General features: G+C 44.2%; 1 protein-coding gene across 1 annotated transcript in view; it reads right to left on the bottom strand.

The window, feature by feature from the left end:
- Positions 1 to 5802: 5802 nt before the first annotated feature.
- The window catches only part of LOC137094905 (inositol-trisphosphate 3-kinase C-like), a 36379-nt gene continuing 28360 nt past the window's right edge, over positions 5803 to 13821 (bottom strand). Inside the window, exons 3-7 of the mRNA XM_067460878.1 lie at positions 11772 to 11985; positions 11435 to 11639; positions 9845 to 9946; positions 8342 to 8413; positions 5803 to 6895 (exon numbers count right to left, since the gene is read on the bottom strand). Of these exons, the coding sequence (XP_067316979.1) occupies positions 6692 to 6895; positions 8342 to 8413; positions 9845 to 9946; positions 11435 to 11639; positions 11772 to 11985 (797 nt within the window). The 3' untranslated portion in view covers positions 5803 to 6691. The remainder of the gene's footprint in view (positions 6896 to 8341; positions 8414 to 9844; positions 9947 to 11434; positions 11640 to 11771; positions 11986 to 13821) is intronic.

Below are 13821 nucleotides of genomic sequence, written 5' to 3'. Positions count from 1 at the left end.
CTGGACCAAACTTTCCACACAGAACCGTCATGACCAACCCATCTGACCCCCATGTCAGAGGGGTCTTTGGCGACCCCTCTAACACCCCCTCACGACCCCCACATGTGTCCTGACCCCCCGGTTGAGAAACACTGCAACAGAGGAACCTGCCTTCAGTTCTCATTTAGGGTAGGCATGCTCAAGTTAGCAAAACGCCAGTTCCCTTCTTGTTTTCTCCAAAAGTGTGGCAGATCCTACCTTTGGAAAGGAAGGTCTTGCAAACCTTCTGACCAGGAAAATATGACCTCTGTGTCCCTAAACCACTGTACCACTAATAGTAAATTCCACATAATGTGCAGGATCATTAGGATAAAAGCACATTAAAAAAAAACACCAGCAAGGCCTTTAGGAATATTCTAAGGTTCTGACTTCCTCCCCACAAAGGAAGAATAAACAGCCATTCATTGCTACATTCCCAGAATAGCAAGGCATTAGGGGAAAAAATGTCTGGAATTTCCTTTGGTTTTAAAGCCAGGCTAGTTAAAGGCCAAAAAAATTGTGGTTTTTTAAAAGAAGCTAATCTTGGAGAGGAGGGAAATCTGTACTCTTTGAGACTGAAGTCTGTTGCTCACATTGGAGGGTTTATGTGATCTAGATGGGTGGAGAAAATACATGAATCTATGAGTGGAGAGAGAAAATAGTTCCTCCTTCATAAAATAATTGTTTGAAGGGATCGGGAGGATCGGCCAACAACTGGCAGGTCTTTCAATTAACATTGCGTCCCTCAATTTGTAGTGTAAATTGACATAGAGTGGGAGTTAGTTCCATAAAGAAGCATTGCAGCCTGGCTTCTGTCGAAGTGTCCCATATTTAGCCATTTCTCAGGCCACTATCAATAAAGGTAAAGGCAAAGGTTTAAGTCTGATTCTATGGAGTGGTGCTCATCTCCATTTCGAAGCCGAAGAGCCAGCGTTGTCCGTAGACGCCTCCAAGGCCATGTGGCTAGCATGACCATATAGAGCGCCGTTGCTGTTAGATATACACACACACACACACACACACACATACACATACACACACACACACACACTAGATCAGTGTTTCTCAACCTTCCTACTGCCACGACCCCTTAATACTGTCCCTCATGTTGTGGTGACCCCCAACCATGAAATTATTTTCGTTGCTACTTCATAACTGTAATTTTGCTACTGTTACGAATTGTAATGTAAATAAATGATATGCAAGATGTATTTTCATTCACTGGACCAAATTTGGCACACATACCCAATACACCCAAATCTGAATCCTGGTAGAGTTTTTTTTGGGGGGGGGGGGTTGATTTTGTCGTTTGGGAGATGTAGTTGCTGGGATTTATAGTTCACCTAAAGCATTCTGAACTCCACCAACAATGGAATTGAACCAAACTTGGCACACAGAACTCCCACGATCATTGGCCTTGAGTTTTGGAGTTGTAGTTCACCTCCATCCAGAGATGATGGAGGTGGATCCAACAATGATGGATCTGGTCCAAACTTGAAATGAATACTCAATATGCCCGAATGTGAACACTGGTGGAGTTTGGCAAAAATAGACCTTGACATTTGGGTGTTGTAGTTGCCCAGATCTATATTTCACCTACAATCAAAGACCATTCTGAGTCCCACCAACGATAGAATTGGGCCAAACTTTCCAAACCCCCATGATGAACAGATACCTGATTTATTCAAATACTGGTGGGGTTGGGGGCTTGATTTTGTCATTTGGGAGTTGTAGTTGCTGGAATTTATAGTTCACCTACAATCAAAGAGCATTCTGAACACTAACGATGGAATTGAGCCAAACTTGGTACACAGAAATCCCACGACCAACAGAAAATACTGTGTTTTCTGATGGTCTTTGGTGACCCCTCTGACACCCTCTCCCGACCCCCAAGTTGAGAATCACTGCACTAGATATTTTCAATTACAAAAATGTCAAGCACTGAAAGGGTTAAATGGATGCAATGACTCAGCAAAAACTAAGGAGGTGTGTCTGTTTCTTTGTAATGCCTCAGTCTGAGAGAGCTCTCAGTGTGAGAGAAGCCTGTGAGAGAACGCCTCAGTGGGAGAATAGCTCTCAATGGAAGTAGGCCTGATTGTGAGGTAGGCCCTAGTCTATATGAAGGCCTCGTGTGTGAAGCTTCATTGTGAAGGTTGAACTTAATTTGTGTTGTGGAAATCTCGTTCTTGTAAATAGTTGCTATAAAGAAAAGCCTCTTATAGAAGATATAACATTGGTCTGTATGTTTTAGTTCTTTTGGCTGGATCACACTGCTGATAAGTTACTCTGCTCTACATTTATGAGCCCACTCACCCAACTGTTACCTTCCTGCCGAAGCGGTACCTATTGATCTACTCATATTTGCATGCTTTCAAACTGCTAGGTTGGCAGAAGCTGGGCCTAACAGTGGGAGCTCACCCTGCTCCCCGGATTTGAACCACCAACCTTTCGGTCAGCAAGTTCAGTGATTTAACCTGCTGTACCACCAAGGCCTCCGATATAAACTTCACCAAACTCCAAGATTCAAGTTTCTTGATTCCCTTTCCCTCTCTTCCAAGGAGGCAAAAGAAACCTCCAAACAAAGCAAAATTCCAGTGTCTTAATCATCCTCCTAATGAAGCTAATTCCACATCCAAGCCGCCTTGCTCTCCTTTTTATTTATCTGGAAAGATGATGTGCATTTACAACATTGTAAACTTGGGCAATGCAAATTGTGGCTGACTTTCAGCATCATTCCTTTCGTTTATAATACGGGAATAAAAACAAAATCCTTCAGTTTTGCTCCAGTGCAGAACAAAACCAACGATTGCAAAGGGCTTTGAATAGTAACAGTGTTGTGGAAATGATTAAAATCTTGTTGCTTTTAAGAACAGTCTGTGTGTTTATTCTCGAAGTGCAAGAGTCCTTGCCCTTTGCCCAAGGATGAAAGGCTGCAAGAAAGGCTCCTAATTTTATCAGATGGCACCGGTCCCGGAGCCTTTCTGACCTAGAAGTTGTACTCCTCGACATCTGTGGGGCCCATTGACGTCAGGCCCACCTTCCTCCCCACTTCCTTAGTCCTATTTCCAGCTCCTTCTCCCTCCGCTGCTGCTATTGTCCCATTCTCCCACCTTTCCTTGGCAGGCTGCCCGACCACGGCGGCGGGAAGCGAACATCTTTTGTGGCCACCTCTAAAAATAACGATACCTTCCCTGTTCCCTTTAGTGTTTATTACCCGCGTGACAGTGGCCTACCACACCTTCCCACAAGGGTTTATATAGAAACAGCAATGGCTGAGGAGAACAATTAAAGTCAACACAAAGAAGGAGTGGTTGACAGGAGACCTGCTTCGAGAAAAGGTCTACAAGTGCATCAGTTCGCCTTTTGAATAGTTTGCTTTTCCAGGTGGTTTAACATTTTTAATCCTCTTTTGAGAAGCAGTAGATTTCCAGCAATTTCAAGGCTTTCTGGTTTGCTTTTTTGACCATCCATGAAGTCCCAAGAAAGGCCTGGGGCATAAAGGCAAGACCCCAGGTCTGCTATGGTTGTCCACTTTTGCTGAGTAGTGTTGTCCCGAGGAGAGTGAGTAGGCCGAAGTCGGTTAGAATCAGTGGGCCAAAGGAAGTGTCGTCCTGAGGAGTGTGAGGTAAACCTCCGTGTGAGAGAAGCCTCATGTGAGTATGTTAGTAAGTGAGCCAAAGCTGGTGTGTCCTAAGGAGAGTGAGTAGGCCGAAGCCAGTTAAGAGTCAGTGCATCAAAGCTGGTGTGTTCTAAGGAGAGTGAGTAGGCCAAAGCCTGTTAGAATCAGTGGTCCAAAGGTAGTGCGTCCCGTGGAGAGTGAGTAGGCCGAAGCCTGATGGAGTCAGTGGTCCAAAGGTAGTGTTGTCCTGAGGAAAATGAGTAGGCCGAAGCCTGTTACAGTTAGTGAGCCAAAGCAAGTGTCGTCCTGAAGAGTGTGAGGTAAACCTCTGTGTGAGAGAAGCCTCATGTGAGTTTGTTAGTCGGTGAGCCAAAGCTGGTGTGTCCTGAGGGGAGTAAGTACGACGAAGCCTGTTACAGTTAGTGAGCCAAAGCAAGTGTCGTCCTGAAGAGTGTGAGGTAAACCTCTGTGTGAGAGATGCCTCATGTGAGTTTGTTAGTCGGTGAGCCAAAGCTGGTGTGTCCTGAGGGGAGTAAGTACGACAAAGCCTGTTACAGTTAGTGAGCCAAAGCAAGTGTCGTCCTGAAGAGTGTGAGGTAAACCTCTGTGTGAGAGAAGCCTCATGTGAGTTTGTTAATCGGTGAGCCAAAGCTGGTGTGTCCTGAGGGGAGTAAGTACGACGAAGCCTGTTACAGTTAGTGAGCCAAAGCAAGTGTCGTCCTGAAGAGTGCGAGGTAAACCTCTGTATGAGAGAAGCCTCATGTGAGTTTGTTAGTCGGTGAGCCAAAGCTGGTGTGTCCTGAGGGGAGCAAGTACGATGAAGCCTGTTAGAGTCAGTGGGCCAAAGCTGGTGTGTCCTAAGGAGAGTGAGTAGGCTGAAGCCTGTTAGAGTAAGTGGTCCAAAGCAGGTGTGTCCTAAGGAGAGTGAGTAGGCTGAAGCCTGATAGTCAGTGGGCCAAAGCTAGTGTATCCTGAGGAGAGTGAGTAGGCTGAAGCCTAATAGTCAGTGGACCAAAGCTAGTGTTGTACTGAGGAGAGTGAGTAGGCCGAAGCCTGATAAGAGTCAGTGGGCCAAAGCTCGTGTTGTCCTGAGGAGAGTGAGTAGGCCAAAGCCTGTTACAGTTAGTGAGCCAAAGCAAGTGTCGTCCTGAAGAGTGTGAGGTAAACGTCCGTGTGAGAGGAGCCTCATGTGAGTTTGTTAGTCAGTGGGCCAAAGGTAGTGCATCCTGAGAGGAGTGAGTAGGCTGAAGCCTGATAGAGTCAGTGGTCCAAAGATAGTGCGTCCTGAGAAGAGTGAGTAGGACAAAGTCTGTTAAAGTCAGTGGGCCAAAGCCAATGCATCCTGAGGAGAGTGGGTAGGCCAAAGTCTGTTAGAGTCAGTGGGCCAAAGCTAGTGTGTCCTGGAGAGTGAGTAGGCTGAAGCCTAAGAGAGTGAGTGGTTCAAAGGTAGTGCGTCCTGAGAAGAGTGAGTAGGCCAAAGTCTGTTAAAGTCAGTGGGCCAAAGCTAGTGTATCCTGAGGAGAGTGAGTAGGCTGAAGTCTGTTAGAGTCAGTGGGCCAAAGCTAGTGCATCCTAAGGAGAGTGGGCAGGCCAAAGTCTTTTAGAATCAGTGGGCCAAAGCTAGTGTGTCCTGAGGAAAGTGGGTAGGCTGAAGCCTGTTAGAATCAGTGGTCCAAAGGTAGTACATCCTGGGGAGAGTGAACAGGCAGAAGCCTGTTAGAGTTAGTGGGCCAAAGCTAGTGTTGTCCTGAGGAGTTTGAGGTAAACCTCAGTGTGAGAGAAGCCTCCAACGTGAAGGCTGAACTTTATTTGTGTTAGGGAAACCCTGTTCTTTTAAATAGTGCAACCATATCATTTTGCTATAAAGAAAAGCTTCCTATGGAAGAGATAACATTGGGCTGTGTGTTTTTGTTATTTTTATCACTTTGGACTACTTGTGCTAGGTCACACTGCTGCTGCTAAATTATTCTGCTGTGCATTTATGAGGAGGGCCCTTCGTTAATAGGCTCGCTTGTCCAACAATGTGAAGTGTGACAACTGAAGCAATAGGAAGACCGAAGTGATCTCTCTCCCAGAGCAACTCAACATCATCGAAAGATTTTTCTTTCTCACTCATATAAGACCAGCGTTTCACTATGAAAGGAGTCAAAAAGGCACTGCACATGTTTCTCTTAGTCACATCCCTTTTAAAAAAAACAACTTTTACATTTCCATATTTACATAGGAAACCCAAAGAAACCCAAAACATCGCAATAACAGAGGAACATCTCTGTTCTCCAGTGGGGTGCAATGGGGCTTTCTCCCTCCCTGTTTACCACATTTTAGAAAAGTTCAGCGGGAAAACTTCTACCCAAGTATTTACTGCTTGTGAAGACCATTGTACATTCAGCACCATAAAACAGGCAGCCTGGCCATTGCTGAAGTATTCCTTTTTTTAAAAAAAGACCTATCACAGAGGCATCAAATTATAAAACAAGTGTTTTAGTTTTCTTGAAGCATATATTTTGAAAGTTACAGCTTCTTGGAAGAGAAACCACTTGTTTGGTCTGGATGAAATTCTGACAAAGGTGAGGCTTAGGGAACAGCTTTCAATAAACCTCATCCCTTTTGCTTTCCACTTTCTTGAGTCCTTATTGCAGAAATACTATACTCAGCATCCAAGTAATGGTCCACCTTGACACGGGATACCCTTAGAGCCTCTGTTCTGGTTTGGTTCCTGGGGTAAGGTTTATCTGAAACCTTTGCAATCTCCTTTCCAGAAACAGAGAGATTCTGGAGCAGAGTTAGGGTCCCAACCAGATCAACAATAAATAACTCTGAGATGCAACGGCTCTGGTTGTGCAAAACCAAGACCTTTCCAAACTTCTGGGAACTTGGAAGTCCTTCTGCGGTAGCCCTGGTGCTTTCCAGTTTTCCTCCAGGATTTTTCAGGGCTTTCCCAGGCTTGATAGCATATCTGGCTGAATAAATTAAAGGCAAAGTCACTGGGACCGAGCTGGCAGTCTCGTCTTTATCTGGTTTTGTCAGAGCTATGTGTCTTTTATTACGGCTTGCTCACTCCCCTAGCATGCTCTCCAAGATGGCAATGAGGTTGTCCAAGCCCCACAAGTAGCCATCCTCCCGGTTGCCTTCCACCCACGGCAAGCGGTGTGTCAGTGTCTGTTTTTCTGGAAGGGGGACAGTCTTGCCGAAGTCGATCATCCAGACCCGAGCCAAGCCTGTGTGGTCATGGACAAAGAGCAGGGAGCTGCCAACCACCTGAAAGCAAGAGGAAAATGTCAGAAATATTAAAAATTAACTAGATATTTTTAATTACAAAAATGTGAGTCAAGCACTGAAAGGGTTAAATGGATACAATAACTCAGCAAAAACTAAGAAGGTGTGCCTGTTTGTTCGTAATGCCTCAGTCTGAGAGAGCTCTCAGTGTGAGAAAACCGCTCTATGTGAAAGAATGCCTCAGTGGGAGAATAAGTCTCAATGGAAGTAGGCCTGATTGTGAGATAGGCTTTAGTCTATGTGAAGGCCTTGTGTGTGAAGCTTAATTGTGAAGGTTGAACTTTATTTGTGTTGTGGAAACCTTGTTCTTGTAAATAGTGTAACCAGGGGCGGCTCAACCCATTACGCAAAGCAAGCATTTGCAGTATAGTTGATTTTGCCTAGAGGCGTTCTTGAGGCGCTCTTGGGGGAAAATAGACCTTGACATATGTGAGTTGTAGTTACTGAGATGTATAGTTCACCTACAATCAAAGAGCATTCTGAACTCCACCAATGATGGAATTGAACCAAATATGGCACACAGAACTCCCATGATAAGCAGAAAATATATATCCGTGATTGGTTTGGGGGGGGGGGGGGCGCCAAAATACAGTTTGCTTACTATTGAAAATTACCTAGGGCCGCCTCTGAGTGTAACCATATTGTTTTGCTATAAAGAAATGCCTCCTATAGAATATATAACATTGGTCTGTGTGTTTTAGTTCTTTTATCACTTTTGGCTGGATCAATAAAAGCAGGTGTGCCTGTAGCTTATTATCCCTCAGTCTGAAGTATGTTCAGTCTGTAAGAGGTCTCTGTGGGAAAAGAGCCTCAGTGTTAGTACGACTCAGTGAGAGAGAAGCCTCTGTCTGAGAGAATCCTCAGTGTAAGCCTCAGTTTGAGAAGGTCTGGTGTGAGAAGATTCAGTGAAAGAAGCTCCATCATGTGTAAAGCTCCAGTGTGAAGGCTGCTGTGTGTAAAAAGCTATTGTGTGAAGCTCCTGTGTAACTTCGGTGCGAGAGAAGGCACTGTGGGAGCGAAGCTGTTTATCTGCATGAGAAAGAAGCCCAGCGTGGAAACTAAGAAGAAAGTATAAAGAACTTTATTTGTGTTATGGAAACCTTGTTCTTGTAAATAGTGCAACCATATTATTTTACTTTAAAGAAAAGCCTCCTAAGGAAGGGGTATCTTTTTATCACTTTGGGCTACTGGTGCTGGGTCACGCTGCTACTAATAAGTTTCTCTGCTGTATATTTATGAAGAGGGTCTTTTGTTAATAAGCCCACTCACCCAACAAAGGAAAATTCAGTCTTCTAGGTTTAATAGCAAGAAGACAACAGGAAAGTTACAACCAATATGTGGGATAAACAATTCCCATAGCTTAGCAGTTTCTCCTCAGTCCTCAGTCCAGTTGCCCTTGTGAGAAGTTGACACGTAATGGAGACCTACCTCATGCACTTTGAAGAACTCTGACTGTTCAAGTGCTATCCTTACTTCTTTGAGCCGCTCCAGGTAGCTTTTCTAGAAGGAAAAGAGAAAACTACATTAGAAAACAAGACATATTAATGTCATAGAATTATAGAGTTGGAAGAGACCACAGAGTCATCCAATCCAACCCCCTGCCAAGCAGGAACACACAGAGCACTCCTGACAGATGGCCATCCAGCTTCTGCTCAAAAACCTCTAGAGAAGGTGTTCTGGTACAGCTGTACCAGGAGCTCCAACTTCTTTTTCTTTCTTTGAATGTTTGCATGTATTCCAAGGTTCCATGCATTTTGCAATAAGGCGGCTTCCCTTGGTTTGCAATTATAGGGCCAATGACCCACGAATCATCATTAGGTTCTTTAGTTCCGCCCCTTTTTCTGGATTTAGGAGGGAAAAAGGGGACCTCTAGTTCAGTTGACACAGAGAAGCCTTTCGTACAGGATGTGAATCAGTTCCACCTGTAGAAAGCTTCGTCTTTTACAGCTTTTGCTGGGGGGAATTCAAGATTAAGAAAGCCACCAGTTGATTCAAAGCCTTGAAGTATTTGTTTGATTTATTGAAGACCTAAGCACTAATAAAGAACTTTGTTAAACTTTCCAAGTTTCTAAAGACTTTGTTTAAGGAAATCTATAGGGCCTCTAATCCGAGGCACCCCTGGCATCCCGTTGGGCATACAGAAAACACATCCTGTCTACAGACTCTTTCACAGGTCCAGTGCGTGACAGCACAGAAGGAGACTACACCACACTTGCAGGCAGCATATTCCACTACCAAAGTCCCTAGGGCTGCGATGGATACACAGATGGTGGGAAGGAGAAGTCCACCTTGAGATCAATGGGTGAATGTTGGGTTATTAAGTTTAATGAGGAAAAAATAAAGAACTGTCTGTTTCCTCATACTCTCCTCAAACTACATTACAACCAGTGGGATCCATAGTTGATTTGGTGCTAAACATTTTATGCATTTCCTCCAGGAAGTGGAAAAGCAAGGTACAACCCTTTCAATGTCCCAAGTTCATCTGGAGCTGTTCCATCTGAAAGAGACTCCTGTCCCTGAAGAGCCATTGCCAACCCAAGTTGACAACAATGGACTAAGCAAACCAAAGAGCAGATGTGTCATAAGAGCAGCTGCCGTTCTTGGCTCGTGCCAACAGTGAAACGATTGTGCAAAGATCTGAGCCTGGATGTGTTTGCAGAATATGGCAACGTGACACAGCACCCAGTCACAAGCATTTGGTGGAACAGCACCTACATGAAGCATGTTCTCATTTGGCAAATCAGGAGAACAAGCTGTGCATCACAGAAAATGACGTGGTTGGGCCTTGGCCTCATTCCCACATCCTTTGCAACCAGGCCTTCCGCGCCTCATTAAAACGGTTGACGCCAGCTCTTGCAAAGGTCGCAGTCTCCCACTGATGGAAACAGCACCAGGCAGGACAATACTCTCATGCAGAAGCCAGCTGCTTACCAGAGTGCTTTGGTTATTATCCACAAAGTCCCAAAAGGCCTGGATGACTTGCTCTGCTTGCCGGGTCTTCTTAAAACTGGTGTTGCAGGTGCCATCAGCCTTCTAGCGGAAGACGATAAAGGGAAGAAATGAATCAGAAGGGTGATAAACAGGGACAGTCATAAAACTATACTTTCCAGGATTTGAAAGTAATCAGAGCAATGGAGATATTTTAGGTTTTGATTTGAAAGAGAATGTTTACAAAATGATATAGATTGTTTAAACCAGATTACAGATAGATCCAACTTTATTTCTCCTGGGAATTCCAAACAAACAAACAGAAAACCACAAACTCCAAGTAAGTGCATTACATGATTATTGTAGCAAGACTATGCTATGCGCAAAAATGGCAGCAAGTGAAAGAAGACTTAAGCAATTCGTGACAATGAATTGACCTGGACTTAGATTTTAATCCATTGTTTTATTACTAATACTAGCCGTCCCCTGCCACACGTTGCTGTGACCCACATGGGGGTTCTGTGTGGAAGGTTTGGCCCAATTCTATCGTTGCTGGGGTTCAGAATGCTCTGTGATTGTAGGTGAACTATAAATCCCAGCAACTACAACTCCCAAAAGTCAAGATTCTATTTTCCCCAAACTCTACCAGTGTTTACATCTGGGCATATTGAATATTTGTGCCAAGTTATTTCCTGTTGAATTGTGTGGGAGTTACTTTGAAAGTAGTTAGTTATTCTACTGTGGAAACTTCCTTTTTGTGGCTGCCACAAACTATGAATTGGATGAGAAAAACTACAGCAAAATGTGCTGCAAGATGTCCCTCCATTTCCATTTCAATAAACCTTTACCATGTTTTTATGACAGAATAAATTAGCTCAGCGACAAAAATTGTGTTACATAGTGTTATTGCTTTTAGTGGGGAGGAGGAAGGAAATGAGTTTGAACTGAAATATATAATGAGATGGGTCACAGATGGCGAAATTATTGCCTTTATAAATTGTATCACAATACTAATACTGGTGTAAAAATTTTTTATTATTATTATTATTATTATTATTATTATTATTATTTACAGTATTTATATTCTGCTCTTCTCACCTGCAGGGGACTCAGGGTGGATCACAATGCACATATACATGACAAACATTCAATGTCATAGACACCAAACATATATAGATAGACACGCAGAGGCTATTTAACTTTCCAGCTTCATGAGGGTATGCTTTGAATTCTGGCCACCGGGGGAGCTGTTGCTTCACCGTTCACTTGTGACACTGATTGAGTACTTCCTCATTCTTTTGCACACTGCTGGATAGTTTTATAGCATCGAAAATTAGTTAAATTAGCCTCGCCGCGAAAGCAGTACCTAAATTTCCTACTTGACAGATGCAATTGTCTTTCGGGCTGCAAAGGTCGACATCTAGCTAGACAAATGGTTGGGAGCATACTCCAACCCAGGCTGCCTTTCGGTCAGTAGTGATTTTAATGTAGCTGACTCCCAACCAAACTTTACTATACTATACATTTTATAGACTAAAAATAAATACATTTCCAAGGCTGTTCCCACTTTCACCGATCCCTTCATGTTCTTACCTTGATGCCTTCAATACGAAACCCAAGGGAAGTGGTGGAGCTGAGCGTCTCCCTCCACTGCATGTAGCGAGGTTTCAAGATGCCTTGCTGGGCATGTTCCTCTGCTGTGGGAGCCTCTGGGTCCACAGCCACCATCTTTTCATACATGTCCTGGCGTGGACAAGGCTGCTGCCTCGCTTTCTCTAGCTCCTCTTCAAGGTACGTCCTACAGAAAGACGAGGAGTAAAGAAAGCCCAGTGTCAACATTACACTCTTCAAGAGGAGGTCAGGTTATATAGCCTCTAGTTGGGGGACCAGAGGTGCCCAGCTGAGAATAGGAATGAAGAGACTGCCTCACCGGACTCCCATTTTGCAGTCCATGATGGACGGGCCGTCAAAGCCGGCCAGCAAATCCTCCATCTGGATGTAGGGCTCTCCATCGTGTTCCACCACCCCATAGTATGATGGGACGTAGGGCTGCAAGGCATCACAGAGCAGGCGTTCCAAGCACTGCTGCTCGCTGGGGCAATACTTCTTCAGGATGCGTCCAAAATCACCAGCCTTGAAGTTCCCTTCGGAAACAGAAAAAGGAGGTAACTATTATTATTATTATTATTATTATTATTATTACTACTGCTACGATGGTTGAATGAAAAGTAATGCCTCCACCTTCATTATTTGGGTCTGGATGGGAATATTTTAATAAATCAAACGCAGAAATAATTCTTAGAATGTGCTCTTTAACTACCACTATTCACTTTTCCACATAATCACCAGACAATTGGATACATTTCTGCCAACAATGAACAAGTTTTCTGAAGCCGTCACGGAAGAAGTCAACATTCTGTTTCCGCAACCAGCGTCTCATAGTTCTCTCAATGTCTTCATCAGAAGCATAATGATGGCACCACAGATCTTCTTTCATTATCGGGAACAGATGGGAATAAGACGGTGCTAAATCTGGACTGTATGGAGGATGTCGTATGGAGGTGAGATCCAGTCTCTGAAATTTCAAGTCTGTGCACTTTCATTTCAGGCGTCAGCATCCTGGGTACCCATCATGCACAGATCTTCCGATAGCCAAGCAAAGCAATAATGTGACCCACACATTCATTCTCTTTGAGTGATACGACAATCGCCCTGAATCAATCAATCCAAGTGGGGAGGGGAGAGCAGGCATACCAGCACGTGGCAGCGTGGTGCGCATGTGTGGGTGAGGGAGAGCATGCGAGGCTGGAGGGAGGCTCATGCCAGCGAGTCCTTTCAAGGAATGGAAGGCTCCGCCTCCAGGGTGAGAAAGGCGGGATATAAATATGGTAAATAAATAAACTCGCTGGTGGCTGTCACAGGATGTGACACGCAGGTCAAATGTTTCCACCTCAACATCTTTAAACTTACTTGCCCAACGATGCACAGTATTCACATCAACACAATCACCATAAACAGCTTGCATTCTCTGATGAATCTCCTTTGGGGTGACACCTTCTGCTGTCAATAATTCAATGACTGCATGTTGCTTAAGTTGCACTGACCGTCTGTGCAGGGTTCCATATTTTGCACTTTAACAACACAACCATTCAATGCTAAGGCTTCCTGTCAAAATGGAACTGTAGAGGAGAGTCTACTGAACAAGCCAGTACCTGCTGCATACCAGTACTGCCATCTGTTGAGGAGTTACGAAGGTGGAGGCATTACTTTTCATTCAACCCTCATACTACTACTACTACTATTATATACTTCTGGTGTGAGAGAATTGGCCATCTGTGAGGACATTGCCCATGGGACTCCTGGATGTTTGCTGTTTTACCAGCATTGTGGGAGGCTTCTCTCATGTCCCTGCATGGGGAGTTGGAGCTGACAGAGGGAGCTCATCCACGCTCTCACCAGTACTGCCCACACAATGGTTTAACCCATTGCGCTACCGGAGACTCTGCCTCCAGGGTGAGAAAGGCGGGACATCAATATGGTAAACAAATAAATAAATAAATAAATTCACTCAGTTCTTGTGGGTTTTTTCGGGCTATATGGCCATGTTCTAGAGGCATTTCTCCTGACGTTTCGCCTGCATCTATGGCAAGCTTCCTCAGAGGTGAGGTCTGAGGACCTCAGAGGTGAGGACCTCACCTCTGAGGAAGCTTGCCATAGATGCAGGCGAAACGTCAGGAGAAATGCCTCTAGAACATGGCCATATAGCCTGAAAAAACCCACAAGAACTGAGTGATTCCGGCCATGAAAGCCTTCGACAATACATTAAATAAATTCATTTTCTTTTTTTCAGCTTTGAAACAATAATCACTTTTTTAAAAATCCATATTGGACCCACTTATTATTATTATTTTTGCTAAAACTGCAATTTAAAATAATGTAAAAACAAAACTGAAATGATAACCAGATAAATAAACATTATA

The sequence above is a fragment of the Anolis sagrei genome, chromosome X (assembly GCF_037176765.1).
Source record: "Anolis sagrei isolate rAnoSag1 chromosome X, rAnoSag1.mat, whole genome shotgun sequence".
Lineage (NCBI taxonomy): Eukaryota > Metazoa > Chordata > Lepidosauria > Squamata > Dactyloidae > Anolis > Anolis sagrei.
This window is presented reverse-complemented; position numbering and strand designations above follow the sequence as displayed.